This window comes from Colossoma macropomum, unplaced genomic scaffold (genome assembly GCF_904425465.1).
Source record: "Colossoma macropomum unplaced genomic scaffold, Colossoma_macropomum, whole genome shotgun sequence".
Taxonomy (NCBI): domain Eukaryota; kingdom Metazoa; phylum Chordata; class Actinopteri; order Characiformes; family Serrasalmidae; genus Colossoma; species Colossoma macropomum.
Window position 1 is genome coordinate 13859822 of NW_023494805.1, and position 26671 is coordinate 13886492.

A 26671-nucleotide genomic window follows, 5' to 3' on the forward strand; every position below is an offset into this window, starting at 1 on the left:
ATATGTTAATTAACATCATATCATACAGCATATCTACTTTGTAATTTCATGGAGCCTTTGGCTCATGGGGAACCAAGGCAGCTGCTTACCTTTGCCTAGTGCAAAGACTGCACCAGTGATATCTGACCTATACTGTGATACGGATGCACCGTGATATTGCTTTTCAGTTTTACTAATGTTTTCAGTTATAAATAAAAAGTATTATATGCATGATATGATATGATCTTGTCAAATCGTTTCTTTTTAGCTTTTCATGTTTTTTATTCTATTTTGTACATTTCACTCATGAAGTCTCAGTTCTGATTGTTTGTAATGTAATGAACGTTAAATGCAATTAATAACAACTAAATAAATACAAAGTTTCTAAAGATGTGGTTTGTGTCTGGTTAACATTTACAACACTGTGTGATGTGATGTAATGAAAACGAGCTTATTATGTGTAAAAGATGTCATTTTAGTGTGAAGAATGAGTTCAGTGGCTTTATACATTTACATTTAAATATCATCTGATATTGTGATGTATTTGAAAAATGTTGTCATATTGTTAATTTTGCCAATTGTGCCCAGAACTAACAAGTATTATTGAATTGATACTGGGCCCTGAGACACTTGATTATGACTGAAACTGTGAGACGGTGCTATTGTAATTCAGATTTATGTACTCTGTTATGCAATTGGGCCTCCACTTCACATGAATGAGCTATTGAGGCAGCTAAAGGGCAGAATAACAGGGTGTGAAATGACCTTCTGCATCACTGTCATTCTTTCAATTGGCCACTTTTGGTGTCTCCTTCTAGTCTGACACATTATTATATAATTGTCTGTACTGTTTATTCACTGGAATGACATCCTGCTGTGCATCTAGCTTTAGGAAGTTATGTGCAGTTTTTTCCTTTGCCTTTCCCTTAAAACACACACATCTATACAACGCCCAAACCATTCAAAGTATTTTTTAACTATTGAGCAAATTAAATATTAAATCCATCCACACACGAACAGTACAACTTGTATAGCCCAGCTTTTATCAGACATTTGCAGGCCTTCACACACCTTCAGAAGAGGAAGGAAATATTCGAAATAAGATCTCCTCTTAATCTCATGATACTTATAAATTCTATCTGAATAGATAGATTTAAGCAATTTTATCCTGTTTCTAAAATTCAACTCCTGAGAAAAACCCTCATTTTTTTCTCACTTTGAACAAAATATTGTCTCACAGATCTGAACAATAATTTTACACCGATTAAAGGCAAGCAAATTTAAATAATGCATTCTTGATTGAAACTTCCAGTGACCGTTAAAGCTAGCACAAGCCAGCAAGTCGTTTCTGTGGCCCTGATTAACTGCAGTGGGCATCTTTCACTTTACACTAAAACTTGTAAACCCTTTTACTGGGGCCTAACTTTTTATTCAACACAATTAATAATACTGTATTAACATTTATTGCCCTACCAGTGTACAACTAGTCATATCGCCCTGCAATATATTGTAAACAAATACTGTAATATATGTCTCAAAAAAACACACAGACGGTTACATGAGACAGCGATTTCACTGTAATTTTATGTGGTAATTTATTTAATGCTGCTGCAAGGCTTCATGTGTAATTTTGACCACATTTTAGTGGTTTTTCCTATAAAAATCACACTGCAATATCATTTTTACGTGCTCAGTATGACCTTTAAAAGTGTTGGCATCATAATATAAGGCGTTGTTCTGACTGGTATCAAAAACAGATGTATCGCTCATTCCAAATATACAATTGGCGACTGATTCTAATTCTGAACTACATTACCCGTCAGGTTTGGCAGACACGAACGACCCGCCTCCTTCACTGGGATCAGAGTTATGTCATTGGTTTATTATGCGCCGTATTCCAGCATAGCGAAGCTAATTGGCTGCTTCAGGAGCGCCGTGTCCCGGATGTACTGCCTTGTGTAATATATAGCGATCTGAAGGCGCGTAACTCGGTTTCAAACGAGACGTTCTGAAATTGTCTGGTGGTTCGCGGCGGTTACGCTCACACAATGGTAACGATAATGTCTTTGTTTTTGCTGCTCTCGTCGTATTCTTGCCTTTAACGTAGTTTTAGGCGATACTATTAATGTAATAACACATTCTCTGTCGTCCGGTTTTAGTCTACTCTCCATTGTGTCTGTGGCTAGCTTTAGCCAGCTAGCTAGCAAGCTAACGTTTTGTAGTCTCTCAGCTGCCTCGCCACCTAACGTTAGCTTAGCTTAAGCTGGCTCACTTGTTCTCCGCTTTTGAATTGTGAGCCAAGGACGTCGGTCAGACAGCTGTGTTTTCTTCAGACTGTTTCCCCGGTTAAACACCAGAAACATAACCAGCTATCGTGTGTTAACAATTTTTGAATGTTGTTCTTTTTTTAGGCTGGAGGAAAAGCTGGAAAAGATTCAGGAAAGGCGAAAGCGAAGGCTGTTTCGCGCTCCCAGAGGGCAGGACTGCAGGTTTGTGCCGCGGCGGTAACGTTAGCAGGCGGGCTAACTACTAAAGCTTTTCACGTAGCTTCGAAGAAGCTCGGATTGTTCTAAAATAGTGTTTTAAAATCTTCTAAACTTTAGTAATTTTTTGTCTTTTTTAATTGCATGAGCATTCTTGTTTGTTCAAGAAGCTCGTAATTTAAGCAGCCGCCTTTCTACGGGATAGAATAAATGGATAAATAATTCTGTGTTTATTTTTTTTCCATTGTTTTGCATGGTTCACAGTTCCCTGTAGGACGTATTCACAGACATCTGAAGTCCAGAACTACAAGTCATGGGCGCGTTGGAGCCACTGCAGCTGTTTACAGCGCCGCTATTCTGGAGTATCTGACTGCTGAGGTAGAGTTAGATATTCAGATCAGCCCAGATAAATGTACTTTGTTGATTTATGTAGCGAGGCATAATATGTACAAGAATGAATCGGATTAAACCGATTAACCATAACTGCTTTTAACATGGGCTTTGTACTTTCAGTAAGTGCCAGATCTCAATTTCCAGAAATCTGCATGCAATGTATGCCAGTTTACAGTTGCAGAAAGCAGACTAATAATTGTGATTGCCATAAGTCAAATAATACTAAGTTGATTTAATTTAAGCAGTTTTGTTCTGCAGTATATTCTTCTCACCGCATATTGACTGAGCTTAGGGCTACATGCATTACTCCTGTTTGGAATTAATAGATTGCCATTTTTTTTTCAAGGCTTTAGTTATGAAAGTTAGTTAAGTAGGTTGTGTTTGCTGCAGATTAGACATGAACAGTATGCCAAATGAAAGGTAAACTGCATATTTGGAGTCAAGTCTTAATTTTGTCTAGCTGTGCTGTATTGCCCTACTCATTAGCTTTATTTTCCCTCCCTGCAATAAGGTTCTTGAGCTGGCAGGAAATGCTTCCAAGGATTTGAAGGTGAAGCGTATCACTCCACGCCATCTGCAGCTCGCCATCAGAGGTGATGAGGAGCTGGACTCTCTCATCAAAGCAACCATTGCTGGTGGTGGTAAGTTGTGCATATGCTTGGTGTTCTGTTTTGAAATGGTGTTTAAGTAAAGTGTGTACAAACTTTTAGTTTTGCTAGAACCTGTAGTCCATTCAGTGTCCCTCCATAACTTGGATTCGAATCTAGACAGTGCGGGTGATTAAGTTTGGATACTTGTATTTTTGAGTGGTTTCATTTATCTTCCTTTTCTTGCTTCCTTTTTTAGGTGTCATTCCCCACATTCACAAATCTCTGATTGGGAAGAAGGGACAGCAGAAGACCGTTTAACCTGTTGGGTGAATAATGTGTGGGGGTCATCTCAGGACGTGCTCTGGAAAGATTCCAATGTGTTTTCATGTAGATTGGTATAGTTTCATTACCTTGTGTTCAGCTTTGCATTTACTCATTTCTGGGGTATTTTTTAAAAACATGGCTTCAGAGAAGCCAATTTTTATTTTGTTGGGTTTAAACTGTAGTGTACTTTGATTTTAATCTGCAGGTTTGGTTATACGCTTTGAACTTGTCAAGTCTGAGGGTTTTATTCAAATAAAGCTTAGTGCACTGCATTACCCTTCCCTGTCAGTTTATTAATAACGCTGTTTAGTGGCTTCCTAATGGTTCATTCTCTGTGTCTACAGTAATGACTCAATTGCAGTCAGAAATATTTTACTTACTTGAACTTGTATAATGTCAAGTGTCTTAAAATATAAGCAAAGTCATGAGGGAGAAATGGTTTTCAGTGTATGTGAGAACCTGGCTCATACGTCAGGAAACAGACTTCATGTTGATGGTATGCGAGACTCCAGAGTTGGTGGTAGGTACTGCAGCCCCAGCACCAATATTTATTTCTCACTACTGTATTTTGTAATACTAATGACCTGTTATTATATAGCATGAAGAAATGGGTCATCACTTAAAGTAGAACAGGAAACTACAGCATTGATACCAGGAGTGGCCTGTAAACATGATTGTTTTGGCTCATTAAGGATCTAATTGTCTTGCACTATTTAGTTGAACGTTTTAGTTTTTGTTTTCGTTGTTCACATAAACTTCATCCTATTTCATGGAATAAAACTATCAGATTTGTAGGATTATCAGGCTCCACTTTAAAACAAACTTTCATGTTTGTTCTTGATCACTTTAAGGTACTGACTTATTTCTACACATCATGTAGAAATTTGAAACTTACTATGAAGGCTAGTGATGCTACCTCATTTAACTCCATAATTCTTGTTAATTCCTGGTCTTAATGTAATTTTATAGACTCATACATTGAATAGTTAGCAAGAAGTTTCTTGTAGGCTTTTAAGCCAAAAGTCAAATTCAAATCAGCTGGTTTAATATTACAAAACTTATTTTTCTCCATCAAATGAACTTGACCAGTTGCAGGAGTTGTGAAATAGTGGTGAGAGAAGTGATGTAAACATATTTGTGTATGCTGAAGTTGATATACACAAAACTGCATGTGTTATGGCAATACATGCTGGTTAAATTTATGCATGTGTTTTATTTTGCAGCAAATACTGTTCCAAAAACATGTTGCAGGCAGGAGAGATAAGATCAATTAAATATTTACATCCAACTTAACATAGGAAATAAAATACAAACATCAATGTAGATCAGATAGTTGTCCACATCCATATTTATTGGGCCCTTTAAAGCTCAAGTTCTTTAAGATTCTCATGCTGCATGAAATGCTTGTTCGTGTTGAGGATACTTGTACTAGTGACTGTAGTAAGACTGTAAGGCCCTGAGATTCTGAGCACACAGAGCATGTTCAGTGTGTTTACTGTATGTTTCAAAGAGGACACTGTTGCTGATTGAATGCTGGGGAGCACAGCACACTGAGGCTTTGAAGAAGTTTTTCGTCTCCAAAAGGTGGAAAAAATGACTAAAAAACGGTCATACATTTTCAAGGCTCAGTGACATATCTCCTTTCTGTGTTTTTTCCCTTTTTCCCCATTAGGATGTGAAGGAAGGACAAACTTCTTGGGAAAACGTTTCCATTTGCTGTCATAAATTTGCTCTCTTGTAAACGTTCAAATTATTTTTCTTTTCTTGTCTTTTCTTTTGAAAGTTGTTGGTATTAGTATATATATATATATTATATATATATATATATATATATATATATATATATATATATATATATTAGTCAGACAATTAGAGAAGGTATCCTCATATTTTTGGTAGGATGTGAATTTTAGGGCCGAGTCTTTAAGGGGGTTTAAATTTTTTACGTGATCATAAACCCCTCAGGACCGTGGACGGTCAGCATCCTCCGACTCGGGGTTCAAAGCGGCTTGAGTATTATTAATGTGTGCGTTTCGTCTAATTCATTTCTTCACTGGCTCCTTGCCACAAAAGTTTAATCTCTGAAAGCTTCATTAAAATGAGTGTATTTGTTCTCAAAATTTATGCATCAAATTATAAAACATTTGCTTATTTTCTGGGCTTTAAATATCTAATTCGCGTATTCAAACCGCCTTTGTTTGGCTGAAGCACAGGTTGCGTCCCAAACCGCGCACTACAGGACTAAATAGTGTGTAAATATAGTGCACTATCGCTAGAAGTGCATTCACTAGTGTAGTGTGTAAAGTGTACAAGTGTATGGTTTGGGACGCAGCCATAACGGTCGTAAGGTCTTTTATTTTGTCGGGACTGTACCGGACCGGGGAAAAAGGGTTTAATACGGGAAGCGATTAAAGACGCTCTAAAACAAACCTCAAGTTAAAGAGAAAGCTAAAAGAGCTCAGTTTGTTCTGTGTGATCGAAGGAGGAGATAAAAGACATTTCGAAGTTTTTTCTTGGAGCTCATAAGACAACGAAAGTGAGTTTGTATCCGTGGTGAACTGATGTAGCTGGTGAAGCTAACTAAAGCTCAGGGAGGGAATCGTAGCTGTGTTTAGCTAACGAGCTAGCCCTCTTCTCTTTAGTTAGCTAGCTTACCTTCTCTGATGTACACCAGTCAGTCTCGGAGACACTTTCTGTATTAACGGTGGCTAAACACACGCTGATAGCTAACTGACCGAGGCAATAAACGAGCTAACAGAGATGTGGTCTTGGTGGGAAATGATTTGTGTAATGAAATCCTTTCGTCCGCAGCTGGCACCCCCACTGCCCGTCACCATGCCTGCTCTGCTGGAGAGACCCAAACTGTCCAACGCGATGGCCAGAGCTCTGCACAAACACATCATGAGAGAGAGGGAGAGAAAAAGACAAGGTAAGTTAGTTAACGAACTGACCACAACAGTGTAAGCACAGGGGCTTTAGCCTGTATCATTAAATCTGTCTCCTCTGAAGAACTTATTGTGGTCCGCCTGTTTCTTTGCCTCGTTTTAGAAGAGGAAGAAGTGGACAAGATGATGGAGCAGAAGATGAAAGAGGAAGAAGAGAGGAAACGAACAAAAGAGATGGAGGAAAGAATGTCCTTGGAGGAAACTAAAGAGCAGGTAGGGGAATCTGATATATATATATATGTATATATATGTATATGTATGTATCAGATTCAGTGTTTTAAGCAGTGAAGTGCTTATGGTTCTAAGCAGAGTTTGATTAATAAAGAATGTATTTTAGTGACAGATTCTGTGACTGTTCAAATAAAGAAAGCTATGGTAAGTTTACAAGCATTGCAAAATATCAACATGAGAAGCTTACTTTTAGCTGCTGCTGTGCATCTACACTGTCAGTAACAGGCTCTCTGTCAAACCCTTGTTGTTGTAGTTGTTGTTTTTAAACCCTCATTGGCTCGAAGGACATTGTGACGTACACATGTGTAATGCAGGAAAGAGTTTGAGTGGCATTAGGTGGCGGAATTTCAAGTTTGCAAATAACTACAACTAGAGATGCATTGATACAACTTTTTCCTTCTGATACCTGGTCCTATAGTATTGGCCGGTACCGATCCTGATACTTACTCTATCTAACCTAACTCACGTTTAAGTCCTGATATTTATACAATTAAATTTAAAAATATATATATTTTGGTCAAATCTCTGATCTGCGTCACAAGGAAAACACACTCAGCTCGGCTAGGTGGCATTTACTTGTTGGATTATATTTATTGGAGGCTTAAGAAAACTTATTTTTTGTTTTTACTGTATATATTTAGTATTTACCATTTATATACATAGTAATAAGAGCCATGTTTAACAACGTAAGTAAATGTAAAATATCTTTATTTTGCAAAGCAGTTTACAGATAAACCTGTGGTGTTTACACATCAGCACACAGCAGCTTCTCTGGCTCAAAAACAGAGCTGAATGTTGTTTCACATCCAAATTTCTCAAGTCATTTGTCTCATAGGTGCATCTTGTTCACTCATGCTGCATCTCTGAATGTCAGTTCAGTAAATATCACTGTCGTTTAAGCTGTCAGTATTAGCGGCTTTCAGTGCTTTTTCTGGCTTGGTTGAAGCGATGGGCCGCGAGACCCCGCTGCTGACTGATATAGCTGACTGACAGAGGTGCACCGCAAGCGGGGCTAGTGGACACTTAAGCCCAGCCAGCAGGCTGCTGTGCTAAAGGCCAAATCAAAACTAAAGGCTATCATTACGGCAAGAGTGGTTCCTTTGGCTCTCTCAGTAACATTAACTCAGACTGCAAGTGACCGCACAGCAGCAGACGAGTGATTACTAAAAGAAGCAGCTCAGTTGTTCAGCAAAGCGGCTCCGTTGGTGTGTTCTTAACATCAAAAGTGCCATTACAGATTCTGCCATGAGGATTTTTACTGCTGCTTGTTGTCCCACTCTGCCGACGTGTTGTTAAGTTCTGTCTACTGGAGCGTATGTACGCATCAGAAATTGTTTCGTGGTGTCAGTCACAGGTGTCGGTGTCTCCATCACCGATACCTATACTGCTTTGTGTACTGAATGTGTGTGTATGTATGTCTGTATGTATGCGCTACTTTAGTATGGAACATCAGAACATTCCAGCACTGTGTTTTAGGTTCAGAAGATGGGGGAGAAATTGCAGGGCTTGCAGGAGGAGAAACACCAGCTATTCCTACAACTTAAAAAAGTTCTCCATGAAGAGGAGAAGAGACGAAGAAAGGAGCAAAGGTGGATGATGAAACTTGTTTTGTGTAGATTTGGCAGTAAGAGATTTGCACATTAAATTTCTATGCTGTTGGCATGTTTTATTCCTTCTGTTGGCTATTGGTACATTGTTGCTGTCATATATAACCTCTTTCATTTTTTCTTTTTTATTTATTTTGTACACAATTTAAGAACAACAGCTGCCCTTTATGTTATGATGAATGGTGGACCAATATTGTTATATTAATGCATGTTAAAGACGTCTTCTGTTTACTTACCATTTTAAAGGTAAAAAGTTTTGTTATGACAGCTGTAGTCATGTAAGTTTGAACACTCATTCATGTATTTTTCTAAGTGTAAATAAGTTAAAACATCTTCTACAAAGGACAAAAGGCAAATACTGCATTTTTTTAAAGCATAATTTAGGTTTAACATATTGGAAAAAATAAAACATAAAGTGCCATACCTTTTTCACAGGCTGTATTTTATGTTTTCCGTTCCCCAGTATGTTAAATTTAGCAGATAAACAGTAATTGTGCATTCAAATGTGCAGAAGTATGTTCGCTGATGAGGATGTGTTAATTTATTTTCACTTATAAAAATCAACAAAACATTAGTTGACTAGGGGTGCATAAACCTTTGCTTACAACTGTATGTTCAATCATTTTCAGTAATAAATTGACTGCATATCACCCTCTTTATATGCTGTGTTCAACAGTGATATTACAACATTAACCTCAGCCAGTTACCAGTCCAGTATACCCCTCCACTCAGGGCAGCACCTGCTCAGCCTGCAAGGTCAGTTTTGTTATTTTATTCTCTGTTTTGAATCTGTTATTGGAAGACTTGCTTTTAAAGAATATTCCACTTTATAAGCAATCCCTGCTATGCTCTGATAAAACTGAAACTAAAGGAAAGCTTTTGATGGATGTGGTTCATGTGTAGTGGTGGATTCCTTCATCGCTTGAACAGTGTTAATATTGAGGTTTTGCTTGTGTTTGTCTTTCAGGCAGTCCAGTGAGTCACAGCAGGCCTGGAGGTCTGTTGGCAGAGCGTGGTAAACAGTTGTTTCAGACACCTGGCATCCCTGTGAGCCAAAGCTCTATTTTTGCCTTTCACATCCTTTGCACATATATTTGTTTGGAACTCACAATGTGTAAATAGTTATATTTCAGCATTAGCATGTTTGCTGTACATATTACCCTTTTGTTATATGTTATAATAAAGCAATAAGTCAGGAGAGGCCATATGTAAGTGACCTCAGTTACCACTGATTAAAACGGTGAATGGCAACAAAACACAGTACATTAATTTTCAATGAATAATTTAATTTATTAGTAATAATCACAAGAAGCAGTTCTTGTGATTATTACCAAGCAGTATAGTTTTAACAGTAGGCTATTGTTACCAAGCAACATAATATCCTGGTGCATTAATACAGATATCAGGGAATATCTGCATGTATTTCAAGCGTTTTACTGTGGCTTTAAATGTGGTTCAGCCAATCAGATTTGAGAATCAAAACTGTCCATTTTATAAGTAAACTTTTTAACCTGTTTTAAACAATACCTTAACAGTAATATGCCAAATATAAATATCAAGTAGAGCTTTAAAAAATGAAGGTCCTGTCCAACTGGAGGACAGACTAACACCTTGCCATTTCATGTGCTTGTTCAGCTTGTGAACTGACAATGTTTGTGTTGATTAGGGCCGTCACTTCCCTGGCCAGCCTGGTTTCACTCCAGGTTCTTCTGAGCATGGGCAGTTTTCCGGCAGCCCTGCAGTACACGAATCATATGCTGTCTCACAGGCCCAGCACCCCTCCACCTATGGCCCAGGTGCATCAGTTCCCATCAGCTTTTCCAGCAGCTCCCAGATTAGAGGTATTAGTACATGTTCTTGTACATGCAAATCAGGACTGCTATTGTTAGATGTTTTGTGAATAATTGCCCTCACTTCCTCCACGCTGAAAATTAAATGCCACAAATCTAACTAGTAGCAGGAACAGTTATATAAAGGTTTTTTACATTCAAGTTAAATAAAATAAAGTCATCACCACTGTGTTGAATAAGATTCTGACAGTGTCAAAATTAGAGAAGAATTATCAACTGGACTGTAAAAAGACTGTAAATGGTTTTGTGAAATGCCTCATGTATTTGTGAAATAGCCTATGGTAAATAATATAAGCTGCAATGCTCTGTCAGCAAGATTAAAATGGACACACTGACCATAATAACAGATTTATCCATTGCTCCATCTGTTGTAAACATGCTTACTCACATCCTACAGCAGTGCTGCTGTAGTCTCTAGAGTGATTTTCCAGTTTAAAGACAAGGAAAACCTCCTTCTGATGATGTGCCTGGAAGGTTGGAGGAACTTTTGAAAAAGTAAAAGTCTGTTTTGAATGGATTTTTTAGCTGGTGAATGCAGAAGGAATGCAGATAGTTAACATTACTGATAGGAAGTTGATTATCTTATTGTAGCCTTATAACGATGACGGCTGTCTTTAAATCATTTCAGTGGAGAGAACTGATTACTCAAACCATTAGAAATGACTCTTCAGATGGAGTTCACAACAAAATAAAAGCTAAAGTTAGCAAGGTAGCTGGTTATCTGGATACTTTACCTCAGTTTGACTACTTTTCTCAGACTGAAAGGGCAAAAAAAACTTCTCAACTGTCCATTTTGTGCTAAATACAGATCGCCTGTTCTTTATGGTTTTGCTCAACACCAAGGTTAAACTAATGCCAGCTTGGCTGTATTTATTAGCCTATAGATCAGTAGCTAGGCTAGCAGTCAGGATTGGGTGACACCACAGGGATTCTCAGTGGTTGAATGATTTATACATGCCTAAGGAAGGCAGGGTATTGTAGTGAGAGATCACGGAAACAAAAAGATGAAAATTATGTAAAATAGTGAGTTCTGATATAGTTACAGTGGAGGGTGAACGTTGTAACAAACAGACAGAAACGACCTGCAACTTGAAGTGCACTGACATTTACAGGAGTGGAAACTGGCTGCTACTGGCAGAAAATTAAGAGGAGAAAAATGTACTCTACAGAGGGAAATGTGATTTTTGTTATTAATTCTGAAATGCTTCATGAATCTGAAATGCCCGTTTGAACATTTTAAACGGAGTAGTTACCTCGTGCTGGATATTTCATTCAACTTCATCTGCAATGTAATTCATATGAAGAATCATAGTGAATGAATGTTGTGAGCCGTTTCACATTATGTTTGGCTGTGTTACTCTATCTGTAGGTGCATCAGCTTTTCAGACCATGCCATACCTGCCCCATCAGCCGCAGGGCTACGCTGTCCACAGCCATTTCACTTCCCAGCCAGGTAAGCACACATGTAGTTAACATTCTGCGTTAACTTTTATTACTGACCTTATTATCCTGTCTATGTACTTATCTTTTTATGCATTATTGGCTTGTCAGTGCAAATTCAGTGTCTTGTGTTGAAAGGTAAAATCTGGCTAAAGCTCTAATTTATGTCGATTTATTTATTTATTTTTTGCTGATCTTCATAGGATTCATCCCCAGTGCCAGCATTCCTCTTCAGAAGCAGTTGGAGCATGCTAATCAGCAGTCTGGCTTCACTGACTCGGTAAACCCATTTGATTAGTGGGTGTTCATTGATTTTGTTTCACAAATTATCAGGAATAAACTTACAAGAAATAAGTCTTTGTCTACTACAGTGAGAGAGAAGTGGAAAAAGTCTTGATAATTATTTAAAAAAACTGTGCCCTGCATCACTATGAGCAGTTTTTGGGCAGCTGTGTTGTGGGTATGTAGTTATTGCAGTAATAACATCATTTTAAGAGAGGTTTTTGCCGACAGCGTACTGAGTTCCAAAATGCTCGGATTACTTTAAATTTTGACCCTGCATATGCTGTATGGATAAAAAGTGTGTGGATATCTGACCCTCACATATATACAAGCTTGTTGGATATCCCATTTCAGAACCACGGGCATTACTATGGAGTTGGCTCCCTTTTGCAAGGTCCATGTATCTTTTGGTCATTCGATTATTTTAAATCCAATATTGAAAAATGGGAAAATGGGTTCATTCTTATTTTTGTGGAAAAATCAAGAAATAGCTTCATTTTACAGTTTCACAAAATAATGAAGTCAAAAAACACAAGAAGAATAAAGGATCATATTTATCCAAATTTTAAATTTTCTATCATTTGAACCGGAAATAAACGTGTAGAGGGCACGTATGGTCACAGAAGCTCAGAAATCAGGCGGTAAAAAATGATAGACAGGCAAGATCGGGCATGAATGTTGACAGACCGAGTCCTGGCATTTCTGGGATATGACTTTTTTATAAGTGTTTGTCTATCTGATGTAGCCATTCTATCAACAAAAAACTGAAGCGATATGGGCAAGAGACTCCTCAGGACTCCCGCCATTTAACAGCGAAATCGAAGAGGAATGAAAGTCACGCTGCCCAATAATAAGAAAAATTAATACTGTAATGATGTTGTCAGATGTAAACTGTTACTGTTACTGCTCTAGACTTAAGAATTAAAGCTGTGTGCTGTACTGTGTTGTTCTTATAATACTGTGGCAGCTGCAACTGGCTCTGGTTTTGGGAAAGGAGCTTTAGAGGCGAGTTATGCAGAGATGCGCAACAAATTAAATCGCAAGTGTAATCTGTAGTATCCACTTACCTGCGAGGAGTCAGTTCTGCACAAACCCGACAAATAGGCCTGATTTCTGTTATTTCCGAGCTTCTGAGACCATTCGTGTACTCTGCACGTCTATTTCTGGTTAAGGCGATAGAATTATTTATATTTGGGTAAATAAAATATGACCCTTTATTTCATTTTGTTTGCTTATTTGACTTCAGGATTAGTTTGTGAAACTGTAAAACGAAGGTATTTCTTGATTTTTTCCACTGACAATAACGGCACCAAAAACGAGAACTGATCCATTTTTCAGTGCTGGATTTGAAATGAAAATCGAATGACCAAAAGATACATGGACCTTACAGCTATAACTTTCCACAAGATTTTGGAGTGTGTCTGTGGGAATTTGTGCCCATTCAGTCAAAAGAGCATTTGTGAGGTCAGGCCTTGATGTTGGATGAGATGTTGGCTCGCAGTCGACATTCCAATTCATCCCAAAGGTATTCTGTAGAATTGAAGTGGGCTCTGTGCAGACCACTGGAGTTCCTTCACACCAGACCCATCAAACCATGTCTTTATAGAGCTCACTTAGTGCACAAAGGCACAGTCAGACTGGAACAGGAAAGGGCTTTCCTCAAACTGGAATTAAGGGGCTGAGCTCAAACCCTGAAAATCAGCCCCAGCCCATTATCCTTCCTCCACCAAACTTTACTGATGGCACTTTGCATTATGGAGGGTAGCATTCTGAACGAGTTTGCTTGGTCTACTGTAAAACGAGGCTGTTTTTGGCTCAGCTGTTTTTGCTCCTAAATGCTTCCATTTTTCAGTAATAACACTTACATTTGACCAGGGTGGATTTCACAAACTGACTTGTGGTAGAGGTGGTGTCCTATGAAAGTGCCACGTTTAGTCAGTGAGCTCTTCAGTATGACCTGTTCATATTTATCTATGGAAATTGCAAGGCTAGGTGCTTGATTTTATACACCTGTTAGCAATGGGTGTGGCTGAAACACCTGAACTTAATAATTCAAGTGCACAATTTTTTTGAATTTCCAGAAAAATATTTAAGATTGTTCTCTGTAGAGGATGTGTTGACTTATTTACACTTGGAAATGTATGTAAAAACATGTATGTGTATTACAGGGTACTCTGAGGCCCATGCACCCACAGGCTCTACATGTAAGTGCTACAGGACTTCTGCCTACACCTTCAATGGCAGTTCAGATTCCTACAGCAAAGGTGAGGTCACTGACCCATGCTTTTACGCCCCAAAATATGTGTTATTTAATTTGTATGTTAAAATTCTCTTTTCTGTAGTTCCTGTACCTTATAGTCAAGTCCAGTTTTTGTCTTTGTCCACATGTAAAAACACTTGCTTATACATACAGTACTGTGCAAAATCTTAGGCGCCTTGGAAAACTGTTTAAAAAGTTATTTTTCTGAAAAGTAAGTATTAATTTACTTAGAAAGACTGTTAGCACAAATACAATAAATAGTGATTTTATTACGTCAATGTTTTTGCTTAACCATGTCTGAACCTCTACTCGCGGCAACAAAGTATTAATTATAATAATCGTGCAATACCTAGCAGCCTAATCAGTGCTCCTTTAAATTAAATCAAGTGTGCTGGTGGTGATTTTGATTCTAACCAGCTAATAAGAGCTACTTTTCTGAAAATAAGAAATTCTTGTTACTCTTTACTGTGTTGGTTTGCATTCTGATTTTATACTGTTTTTACATTAAGCAAAACACACTTACTGCCAAGAGAAATTCTTCTGTCTGTTTTAAACCACTTGCTGAAAGACTTTTGCACAGTACTGTATGTTTTGAAAAGCTTTCCATGCAGAACTTCAGTTATTTGTGTGTGTTTTAACAGGCCCCTTTTCAGAGCTCTCCTCAGTCAGCTCCTCGTCATGCCTTCCTCTCCCACCCTCAAGCCGGACAGAGATTCTATCACCATAGCAAGTAACCAAGTTTGACAACCAAGGTTATGACAACTATGTAAAGGTGCTGTAAATATAGCAAGTAACCAAAGTTACAACAACTTGGAAGATTTATCATCTTGGGTTATAACTGACCCATTCAGTATTGATGACAGTAACAATAATCCAACCCACTGTTAAACATACCTACTGTAAAACAGTTTTGATTTGGTTGCCGTCTCACATACTGTAAATTAAAATTTAATATGGATACTTTTGTGGCATTAAAATAAGTGTAATCAGTGAACATGGTTATACTTCTCTTGAAAAGGACTAAAAATATACTAATGTGTACTAGCCCAGAGGTCAGGGCGCAAAACTGAAGAAACAGGTGTAGATAATGTTTGATTTGGGGAAACATTAATCACTGTCTTTTTTTCCACTGCTCTGTGCCATTAGCATCTCCTATAATTAGGTATATTTGTTTAACTATGATTGGATAAAGACCAGTGACTTAAGTGATTTGTTTAACTGTGAACATTTTAAAGATATTGCCTTTATCAGTTTACTTTAAACTGAACAAAAAATTACAGGTCTGAAGAGTGGCAGTGGTTTTGTATATACGTTTTATACTAGTTAATATTGACCCCTGCAATATATGTAGGAAGGAATTTTACATTTTAGATAAGTAGCTTTTTATTGCTCCTGCAGAGGATGTTCATGGCCTCATTCCAGTTGATTTTATATTAAAATAATTTTGATAACACTGTATTTTCTTTATATTTTTCTTCACTATGTCCATGTAAATTTAGGTGTCAGTTGGCTAATTATTGCTTGGTCTATAATCGGGTCCAGAATTATTGGCACCCTTGATGGGGAAAAAAATAAAATTGATATTCCATATTTAGAAAAATATATATTAATCATGCAGTAAAATCAACCACTAACTTTTTCTTTCTGAAGAAAGTAGACTTTGTCAACATAATCCCATAAACATAAATCTCACCAGAATTTTGATATTTCCAAGGTGGTTTTAATTGCTGGGGTCAAACTGACCCCAAGAATAAGATGTTGGTGAATTTGAGAATAATACTTCAAATGAATCCAGCAAACCATTGCTTTTGATTTTTCTGAATTACATTGATTCTGAGGTATGTTTAGATTAATAACACCTTTTAAAACTTATGCTCACCTACAATCAAGACACAAGCATTCAAGTTTTGGCTTTAAAGTTCCAGTACTTGGCCCACGGCATTTTTGCTCTTTTCCATATCTGACATTAAGTATGAAGTAGCTTTCTTCACCACATTCTTTTTCATGTACATTTCTTAAACCATGTCTGGGGAGAACTGCACCAGACGTTTGATTTTTGTTGACTGTTGAGTCTTTTTCCTGCAACCCCTACCAATTGCCAACCGGTATGTTTATCAGGGGTGTCCAATCTCATCCACAAAGGGCAGCTGTGGCTTTAGGTTTTCATTCTAAACAAGCAGGAGAGCACTTGATTCTACTTCTTCAGTCGGTTGGTCTCAGTCTTCAACAGTTAATCATGCAGGCTTCTGCTATGTTAGAATGAAAACATGCAGCCACACTGACCCTTTGTGGTTAAGATTAGAAACCCCTGATGTAGATGTGATCTAAGGGCTGATTTAGAGGTGCCACATGACGCAACAAATTTTTTGCAGTTCTTTAACTGGGGAGGTATTTTGACACCATCATCACCCTCACTGTGCAAGGAGAGAACATACAACATCTTTTAGGCTAATCTGCAGTTGTACCAAATTTTGGAAACTTCATTGCTACCCTGATTAGGGCTGGGTGATATGACAATATTGTTTTGTGATAAATGGCATCAAAGTATATCAAAATATGCTTCTCTTAGCATATTGTGGATATCATCAGTACTGCCAGAACACTGACCAACTGCATGTTTCATTACAAAGAGAGCATAATTAGTCCTGTTTAACTGGAGATGTATGTGAAATGTTAAAGAAACATGATTTGTACTCAGTTTGAAGCATTGCGATATTTTTGCCATATCACCCACCCCTCGCCCTACTGGACCTTCATAGTATGTTAAATCATTTTTAGCACATCTTATAACTCATATCCTGATTAGTTCAACTACCACCTGTTTCAATAGACAGTTATTTTACTTTCCCCACAGAATGAAAAAGTTAAAACATCCTACCACAAAAAACTAGAGGAAGTCCACTAAGTTCAAGCTTAGTTCAATAACATTCTTGGAAATTGAACAGATGTAACTGCTTGGGTTTATTTAGGGATGCCATACCTACATTTGTTAATTTAAAAAAATCATTACACATAAAAGTAAATGAGTTTTAAATACAGCTCTTGTTTAATTGAATACAGAATTTTTTTGCTTGTTTTCATCAAGGGTTCCAATATTTCTGGACAATGACAGTACTTAGCTGTGTTGCAGCAATGCCCTTCAGACACAAACAAAAAAAGGCAAAGTTCATGTGCTCCTTTTTAATATTAGGTTGAGGGATTCTCTTGGTTTAATATAAATTGTTTATCACAGTCAAGGAACAAAAAGTTTTGCTCATGTAATATGAAATTGAAGAGATGGTTTTGACACCACCCTCAATGTGAGCCTACAAAAAATAAAAAGAAACAACAACCTTGAACCATACAGACAAGTTCACCAAATTAAAAAAAAGTCGATCAGTACAGTCTTATCTGCAGGATAATCTACTTAGCTGGTGGGATGTAAATGTACGACAGTGATGTGATGTCATGGCATCATTACAAGCCCAAAAACATACTGAGGCCAAACCATGGCTTACTATACTCCTATTGATTTTTTTGCTAACTCCATCTCCTCATATATTACACTCTTAGTGTGTAATTCTGAAGTCCTGCTTAAACCATAATTCTACATGAAAACTGTATCTTTACACTGTAAATGGGACATTATGAGCATCTGTGACCGGTGACTAAATATCTGTTTGTGTCAAGATGGCACCCTCTATATCTTTTGTATTTTGGCTACTGTGAGGTAAAAGTGGGTGACTTAGTCCTCCAGTGAAGGAACTACACCACATCCTACTACACATGACCTTTGTTTCTGTCTTTTACCGTAGAATGTGGCTTTTGCTTTGATCTGAAATTACAGCCACTTGACACAGCTGTAGCTATGTACTTGAGATCCCAATTGAAAGTGGCAAAGAATGTATAAAGGGTGGTAACTGGGACAGATGGAATTTTTTTTTAAAAAAACTAAATGAGAAGACACACTCATGTTAGTATCATACATATGAGGTGTCTTTGCAGGGGCAAAACCCCGCTGCTATTACAGTGCCCAAGGCTGAACAGATAGCCGTGGCACATTTGTCGTTCTTTCTTCTCTATTATATACATTCAAAATAGTGTTGATTAATGTATATTCAGTATATTTACAGATTTTTTTGTCCATTTGCAACAATTTCCAATTATTTATTCTTTTTTTTCTAGTTTTCCAACCCAAAGATGGGCTATAAAGTACATAAAGAGAGGGAGAGATAACAAAGAATGAAAAATAAAGAGAAAAAAGAGGGAGAATAGCATTGCTGAGGTGTAATTCTCTCCTTCTTTCCAGGTCCAGTGCATCTTGCCAATACCTGAGAGAAAGGGAGAAAATGGTACCAGAGGAAGGATAGGTGGGAGTAGGTGAGAATGAGGGAACAGGGTAGAATGCAATTCAGAACCAAAGGAAAAGTGGGAAGAGACGAAAAAGGAGAGAAACGTGTATTTTGATGTAATCAAAGAAAAAAAAATGAGAAGGGGAAAGGAAGACGTGGACAGAGTGAGTAACTGTATAATTGACCAGTGTCAAACTTAAATTGTCTAAGCAGTCTACAGTGAGCACTAAAGGCCAGACTTCCAAGTGCAAACTAGCTACGCATCACATATTACAGAGTCATCACTGCTGATAAATAGAGCAGGTGCTAAGACTAAACTTAAAGTCTAAAAGAACTGTATGGGGACAGTTACCTGGGAATATAGATTTCTGTAAAGGCCCACGTCTGCAAGCAGTAATCAAATGATTAAATCAAACAAAAGCCAGTAAGTCAACTAGTATGACACCCTCACTTGCCGTCTCTACATTAATATATCCATTTTGGGGGACACTAACATCTGGGAATAGACATCAGTTTTATGTGTTTATTGTTTTACAGTTTAGCCCCATTGTTATTATTAACAGGACAAAACGTAACTGCAGGTAGTACAAAATACAATATAAATTTTAACAGGAAATCCTATGTACACTTCATTCATACATGAAGTCATTTATCATGTACAGAACAATATGAATACGAAGGCTGTATCTATTTGTGTTTCTGTTGTTTGGTGCAGTTGCCAGTGTGCAAACAGCAAACTTTTTCAGTTCATGTTTTAATAGCCTCAAATCCATACATCTGTATATTTTGAAGAAAAAAAGTCAGTACATAATTAAGAAATATTTGGACATAGTGAAGAGCTTTTATTTGTGTAAGAATCACTTTCCATTTCTGTTTTTTGAGACTTGCTTTTGTAGCTGAGAGGATAGCAGCAGCTTCGCAAGGTTAGAGGTGGACATGACGAGACTATCATTAGATGAACTGCGTCACAATATGCTTTTCTGAGCATAACGTGGTTATCATCAAATCTTAAACACTAGCCAACCGAATGCTTCTTTTCGAAGACAGCATAAATATTCCTGCTTAATTGGATTTACTGCTTTATCAGTTCCAACTTGTAAAAACTCAGCAAAATTAAATATTGTAATACTTATGTATCGTGACATCTCTGCCATACCGCCAAGCCCCACCCAAGGGTTATGCGTGAACAAACTGTTAAAATAATTTAAAATAAAACTTATTACATCTGTGTTCTGTGCTTCGGACTTACATCTGAGAGTCAAAAAGTGGTTTTAACAGTTTCTTGAACCAAAAAAGGTATTTTATTGAAACATCATTGCAAATCACATGGATAGTTATGACTGGAAATAATATTGTTAAGGTGTTTTGAATCTTTTGAATATAATGTAAACACTTGGATTAGTGCTTTGCTGTTGGCACACTAGCGTCGCACAGTCACTCTCAGCTAGCAGGTGAGCGGCACACACGAGTGAGAGCTCTGTATACCTGCTGTGTTTTATTTAGCCATGGCTTTGATGGCCACTGCAGACTCCTCATTCATTGCAGACAGGACAGTGATCTGAAGGAAGAAAAGGACGGCAAAATTAGTACTGCCAGGTATGAACACTATTATTAATAATATTACTAAGTTATTAAGAGTGGTTCTAGCTATAGGTAGACACTGTAAAAGGCACTTACCAGAATCTCCTCTCCAGCATCAAACTTGCTCTCAATCTCTTTTCCCAGGTCTCCCTCAGGCATTTTTAAGTCTTCTCTGACCTCACCACTGTCCTGAAGCAGAGACAGGTAGCCATCCTGGATGCCAATCAACTGTAGAAAGAAGTAGGTTAAGAGAAAGGAAATTAGATTTATTTGAGAAAAATAATCCCAATTCAAGATGGCTTAGAAAGCCTTCTTAACACATTTACTTGACTAACTAAACTCTCAATCTGGACTTCTTGTTCTTGAGAATGTAGAAGGATATTAAGAGTAATTAATTTCATTCACTGCCTTGAAACATGCGGAGTTAGTAATTCCTCATCATTGTGAACATAAACTGTGTGTCCTTGAGAGAGCCATACCAACTGACATTCATACCTGATAGTCCATTCTCTTGATGTTAGGAACGTCCATATTGTGAGTTGAGGGACAGATATCCTCATACTTTTTGCCAGTAAAGATGTCAATGCCAACCATGTGGACCTGTCAGCCAACACAGAGTAAAGCTGTTTATCCTGCTATTCAAAAGTTGTTCATTCTGAACCTTCCCAGTCATCTCCTATTGTATAGTGCTTTTATATAGTATTGTTCCGAGCTGAATGATGTCCACATCATCTACAACACATTCAGAGACCCATATGGTACAGATTCCAGAAGCTCTAGTTGTGTACAACAAAGACATATCTACTTTAGTTTGATTCTGAATACCAAACAAAAGGCACCTAGTACTTTGCCATTGTCTAAATGAGATTTGGACCTGGATGCAGAGCCCACATATTTCTTTACCCATTTCTAATCAGTTGAACAGCAGATCTAAATTATTTAAACAGTCTCATCATGCTCTTTTAATCACACGTTCATGTACACAGTACGTATACACTCACCTTTGCGTGTCCGTGTTTGCCAGTTTTGGAAGTGGACATCTCCACAATCTTGCATGGTCGGCCCTTCAGCACCACGAAGCCGTTCTTGCGCAGGGCAGAGCATTGCATGGGATAGGTGGCGGAAGCCCCAGCATCACCTGTTGTGAAGTCCAAATCTGCATCTGCCATCTTTGTCCTGGGGGGGGGAGACCAGCATTGGGCATAAAATTGAATGCATGACATGATCTGTAACGGGGCTGAAATATGTAGCTTACTAATGTCAACTAATGTTGGGGTGTTGGTAGCATACAGAAAAATAAAAAGCATGCAGAGAGGGTGTGGAGAATTTTGATCATTTATGTAGCATTAAAATGATAATCTTTAAGGCAAGACAGCTTTAAAGAATTTTAACGAAAATCTCTTCAGGGCATAAAAGGTAGGGCACTCCGCTAGCTTGTAAAGGAGAGCTAAATTAGGTAACAGGAACATGGCACCTGTTTTTCAGACCACTGCTATAGACGTCTAACAAGTATAAATGCCACAGTTGCTGTAAAACGGTTATTAGCGATATGTTCAGGTATGCAATTTGTGAATTATGGAAAGCTAGTGGTATGACAGGCCCTTTTATTCGTGCTATGGTTGCATGGTTGTGCGCACGCGTTCACGTGCAAAGGCCCAAACGTCAAGTCATGCTGCCTCCATGCGAGAAATTCATCGACACGCAGCCCGTTGTAACAGACCTGCACCACCGGACGGGTCACTTACTCCCAGTAGCCCTCAGAATGGATGTTAAGAATGACAGTCGGGCAGCTTTTTGTGTGTCCTCAGCCCTGCCGACCGACCACAGACTCCGCTTTAGCTACACAACACGCACAGCGCCGTTAATCCACCGGCGCTGCCATGCTAACGCTAACGGTATAGCCGTGCTCAATGAGGCCGCCTGTACTGCGGCGCTCTACGAAACGTCCATCTTCAGCATTAAACATTTTAACCGATCACAAACTGGGCGGTTTTAACAAGTTTGGGACACATTCCGTGAAGACACACTCGCTCCTCCGCCCGTGTTAGACGTGGTGCGGCCTGCTGCAGCCGCGCAGCCTGACCGGCCACGAGAGGCCTCTCAGTGAGCGGAGGGCTAACGGCGGCTAACGGCTGAACACGACAGCGCGAGGTCTACATATAACTAGCGCTAACGTCTCTGTTGCCGCGAGTGGAGGCGTTAACCGCCTTCAGCCCGCTAATGGGGAACTAACACGAGGTCTGCCTCAGTGCGCTAATTCAGCGGCGGCGCTGAGTTATGATTCCGGTTATCTGATCTCTCTCTGGCGACCACGTTTAGACTCGGCCCCACCGACCCAGACCCTTCTCCTTTGTGCCGCCCGGTTCCGTAAAGTTGACTCCGTAAAGGCCCCGAGGACATATCGTTTCATGTCGTCGTCGTCATCATCCCAAGTTTACCACAACCACACGATTTAAATCGTCGCTTACTTCAAAAAGAGCTAACTCACTCAGTCTAAAGTTATCACTGCTTTAGAGCAACATTGGTTACAGTAATGTAAAAAAGAGAGGAGGAGGAGGAGGAGGAGGCAGCTGTAGGGCGCGATCACGCCCGCTATAGGGGAGGTTTACTGCGCTAACTTACCTAGTTACGAGCTTTCTTTCCCACCCGAGATGCTATGGGGCGATCCGACGACTGAGCCTGTAGTCCCGCTGGATGTGTGATCTCTGCTCTCTGGCTGCGCGGCGCCCCTGCTTTTGTGCCTATTCACTTAAATCAGCTCTCCAGGCGCTCCCGTCATTCCAGGCCTTTCACTTTCCCCCTCTCTTTTTCTTCTGCTCTCCGTTTTTTTCCGAGGGCACACGCGCAGGTCAGCGGCCGACAAAAGTGTGAACCCCAAACTCTCACTCTCTCTCTCTCTGTCTGTCTCCCTCTCTCACACTCACTCTCTCATCCGCACCGACTCAGCCACACATACCCACCAAAACGAGCCTCAGCAATTTTCTCTTTACTGCGCATGCGCACCCGCTCTTCGCTCTTTAAATTCTAGGGCGGCGCGGGGGCGCGCAGAGTCACCGGGAGCGTGCACGGCCCCTCGTGTCTCGCAGAGCCACGTTTGCGTAGATGGCGGGACCTCTGCTTTGCTGTGACTTCTGCAACGGTGAATAATAAATAAACACATCAGAAAGCAGTGTGACTGTTAGCTGCGTCCATTTAAGGCAAATCATGTCGAATTGTTTTTCTGAAAAGGTCTTTTATGACTCCTCCCATTCATTCTGCAATTAAGGATTCCGCTAGTTTAAGGGCGTAAAGTGCTATTCATCAAGAGCCCACGCAACTCTGCCCACGCCACGGTTTCCCCCCTTTGAAAGTCGCGCATAACTTCTTACGCACTATTTGACGCAGCAGGCACGTTGAAAAGTGCTAATTCGTTTGAAATTATATGACAAATTGTATGTAAATTAGACTTGGCTTTTTTCACAACAGTGTGTTTTAGTTCTTACATTAGTTCTTTAGTTCTTCCCTCTGTATCTCAAAGAAGGGCCACAGAATTGTATTTATATGTTATTTATAACAGGTTTTACAGACCGGACTGGAGAATAACTGTAGGCTATAAGACATGGCCACTGCACAGGCTATTAGACAGGCCCATCTCAGTCAGTGTAGTCGTTTGGATAAATATAGCCGTGTGAAACATGAATCTGCTGACCTATGGGCAGAGTGGGATGTGGGGGGCGAGGGCGAGGCAGTAGGGCCTAACAACACAGGGGCACGAAACAGGGCGTTTTTTTCATCCACCAGCCCAGCAGGACTGACTTCGTTTGCTCTCACTGATTTTGGCCAGCAATCTATGTGTCTAATTTATCACTGACGGCTGCACGAGCTGATATATCCGTAACAGATGACAGGTGCAGGCCCGGTGGAGAGGGCACAGCGAGGGCCATGTTACGAAATATCTGCAAGCCATGTTTTTAAACTTAACAATAGTAGGGCATTGGGCAATATCGGGCCATATTTTTAAATCAAGCATGTGTCCATCTAAAATACCCTGTCAAGATGTTTGTATGAAAGACTGAGAATAGTGCAGAGTGAAATTTGTTCTAAGAGAATCATTTTTGATGATAGTTCAATATGAAATGCATCATAGGCCAATCATTTTTAAAAGATATTTCAATGTGAAATGTACCATAGCCCAAGGATTTGTAATGGTATAGCCTGCCACACTATGAGATTACTTAGTAAAGACCCCTAACTACATTTGCATCCCTCTGTAGCATGATTAAATCATAAGTTGCTCTGGAAAAGAGTGTCTGCCAAAGTATAAATGTAATTTCTAGAGATGTTTCAGTGTGAAAAGACCATGGGTCAATCATTTCTTCTGATAAGCCAACATGAAATCTCCCATATTGGAAGGATTTACACCGATCAGCCATCACATTAAGACCACCTGTTTCTACATTCATCATTCATTTTATCAGCTCCATTTACCAGACTGTAGTCCATGTGATTCTCTGCATACTTTTTAGCCCCCTTTCACCCTGTTCTTCAGTGTTTAGGACCACCACAGAGCAAGTATTATTTGGTTGGTGGATCATTCTCAGCACTGCAGTTACACTGATGTGGTGGTGGTGTGTTAGTGTGTGTCTGAGTGGATCAGACATAGCAGTGGCGCTTGGAGTTTTTAAACACCTCAGTGTCACTGCTGGACTGAGAATAGTCCTCCAACCAAAAATATCCAGCCAACAGTGTCCTGTGGGCAGCATCCTGTGACCACTGATGAAGGACTAGAGGATGACCAACACAAACTGTGCAGCAACAGCTGAGCTACAGTCGCTGACTTTACATCTACAAGGTGGACCTACAAGGTAAGAGTGTCCAATAGAGTGGACGGTGAGTGGACACACAGTTTAAAAACTCCAGCAGCACTGCTGTGTCTTATTTTGTTGTTATATTGATATAACACATCATGCTATACCAATAAGAGTCCTTGAGCAAGACTCCTGACTCTACATTTACCTCCCTTTGTAACTTGATTAAACTGAAAACTTCTCTGAATAAAAGAGCATCTGCCAAATGTGAAAATGTAATTTTTAGAGATATTTCAGCGTAAAATGTACTGCAGGCCAATCATTTCTGGAGATATTTTAATGTAAAATGTACCATAGGCCAGTCATTTTTTTAGAGATAATTTAATGAGAAATGTACCATAAGCCAGTAATTTGTAGTAATATTCACTGTGAAATGTACCGTAGGCCAGTAATTTCTAAAGATATTTCATTGGCCATTCATTTTTAGAGATATTTCAGAGTCAAATGGACCATAGTCCAAGCACTTAGAATAGCATGCAACACTATACCAATAAGAGTCCTCGGCTAAGACCATCTGTAACATGAATAAACTGTAAGTTGCTCTGGATAAGAATGTCTGCCAAATGCGTAAATGTAAATCTAAATGTAATTTCTACACATATTGCTCTGGATAAGAGTGTCTGCTAAATGTGTAAATGTAAATGTAATTTCTACACATATTTCAGTGTGAAGTCCACCATATGTCAATCATTGATATTTCAATGTGAAGTCTACCATAAGTCAATCATTTCTAGAGATATTCCAATGTGAAGTCTACCATAGGTCAATCATTTCTAGAGATATTTTAATGTAAAGTCTACCATGTCAATAATTTCTAGAGATATTTCAATGTAAATTCTACCATAGGTCAATCATTTCTAGAGATATTTTGATGTGAAGTCTACTACAGATCAATCATTTCTAGAGATATTTTGATGTGAAGTCTACTATAGGTCAATCATTTCTAGAGATATTCCAATGTGAAGTCTACCATAGCTCAGTTATTTCTAGAGATATTTTAATTCGAAGTCTGCTATACATCAATCATTTCTAGAGATATTTCAATATGATGTCTATCATAGGTCAATAATTTCTAGAGATATTTTAATCTGAAGTCTATGATAGATCAATAATTTCTAAAGATATTCCAGTGTGAAGTCTACCATAAGCCAATCATTTCTAGAGATATTTTAATGTGAAGTCTACTATAGGTCAATCATTTTTAGAGATATTTTAATGTGAAGTCTACTATAGCTCAATCATTTCTAGAGATATTTTAATGTGAAGTCTACCATAGCTCAATCATTTCTAGAGATATTCCAACGTGAAGTCTACTATAACTCAGTTATTTCTAGAGATATTTTAATTCGAAGTCTACTATAGGTCAATCATTTCTAGAGATATTGCAATATGATGTCAACCATAGGTTGATAATTTCTACAGATATTTCAATGTGAAGTCTATCATAGGTCAGTCATTTCTAGAGATATTTTAATGTGAAGTCTATCATGGGTCAATCATTTCTAGAGATATTTTAATGTGGAGTCTA

At 38.7% G+C, this 26671-nt stretch overlaps 3 protein-coding genes across 6 annotated transcripts; 2 read left to right on the forward strand and 1 right to left on the reverse strand.

The window, feature by feature from the left end:
* Positions 1–1920: 1920 nt before the first annotated feature.
* Positions 1921–3965, forward strand: LOC118825755 (histone H2A.Z-like). Its single transcript, XM_036596560.1, has 5 exons — positions 1921–2030; positions 2391–2468; positions 2727–2840; positions 3367–3496; positions 3702–3965. The coding sequence occupies exons 1-5, from the start codon at positions 2028–2030 to the stop codon at positions 3761–3763; spliced, it is 387 nt and encodes a 128-aa protein (XP_036452453.1). The 5' UTR covers positions 1921–2027; the 3' UTR covers positions 3764–3965.
* A 2150-nt stretch (positions 3966–6115) lies between these two features.
* On the forward strand, positions 6116–15837 carry LOC118825502 (G protein pathway suppressor 2-like). Its single transcript, XM_036596131.1, has 11 exons — positions 6116–6305; positions 6581–6698; positions 6818–6927; positions 8422–8534; positions 9229–9308; positions 9520–9599; positions 10219–10393; positions 11772–11855; positions 12046–12122; positions 14293–14388; positions 15026–15837. The coding sequence occupies exons 2-11, from the start codon at positions 6605–6607 to the stop codon at positions 15116–15118; spliced, it is 1002 nt and encodes a 333-aa protein (XP_036452024.1). The 5' UTR covers positions 6116–6305; positions 6581–6604; the 3' UTR covers positions 15119–15837.
* A 1495-nt stretch (positions 15838–17332) lies between these two features.
* On the reverse strand, positions 17333–23289 carry LOC118825503 (eukaryotic translation initiation factor 5A-1). 4 transcript variants are annotated; one of them, XM_036596134.1, is made up of 6 exons: positions 22919–23289; positions 21298–21472; positions 20792–20896; positions 20393–20524; positions 20201–20273; positions 17333–18694 (listed from the first exon to the last, which is right to left on the reverse strand). In XM_036596134.1, exons 2-5 carry the CDS (start codon positions 21463–21465, stop codon positions 20211–20213), a joined length of 468 nt encoding a protein of 155 aa, XP_036452027.1. In that variant the 5' UTR covers positions 21466–21472; positions 22919–23289; the 3' UTR covers positions 17333–18694; positions 20201–20210. The 4 variants fall into 4 exon arrangements, with proteins under 4 accessions (XP_036452027.1, XP_036452028.1, XP_036452026.1 ...); XM_036596135.1 differs by lacking the exon at positions 17333–18694 and adding an exon at positions 18808–19099; XM_036596133.1 differs by lacking the exon at positions 17333–18694 and having other exon boundaries at positions 19225–20273.
* Between the last annotated feature and the right edge of the window lie 3382 nt (positions 23290–26671).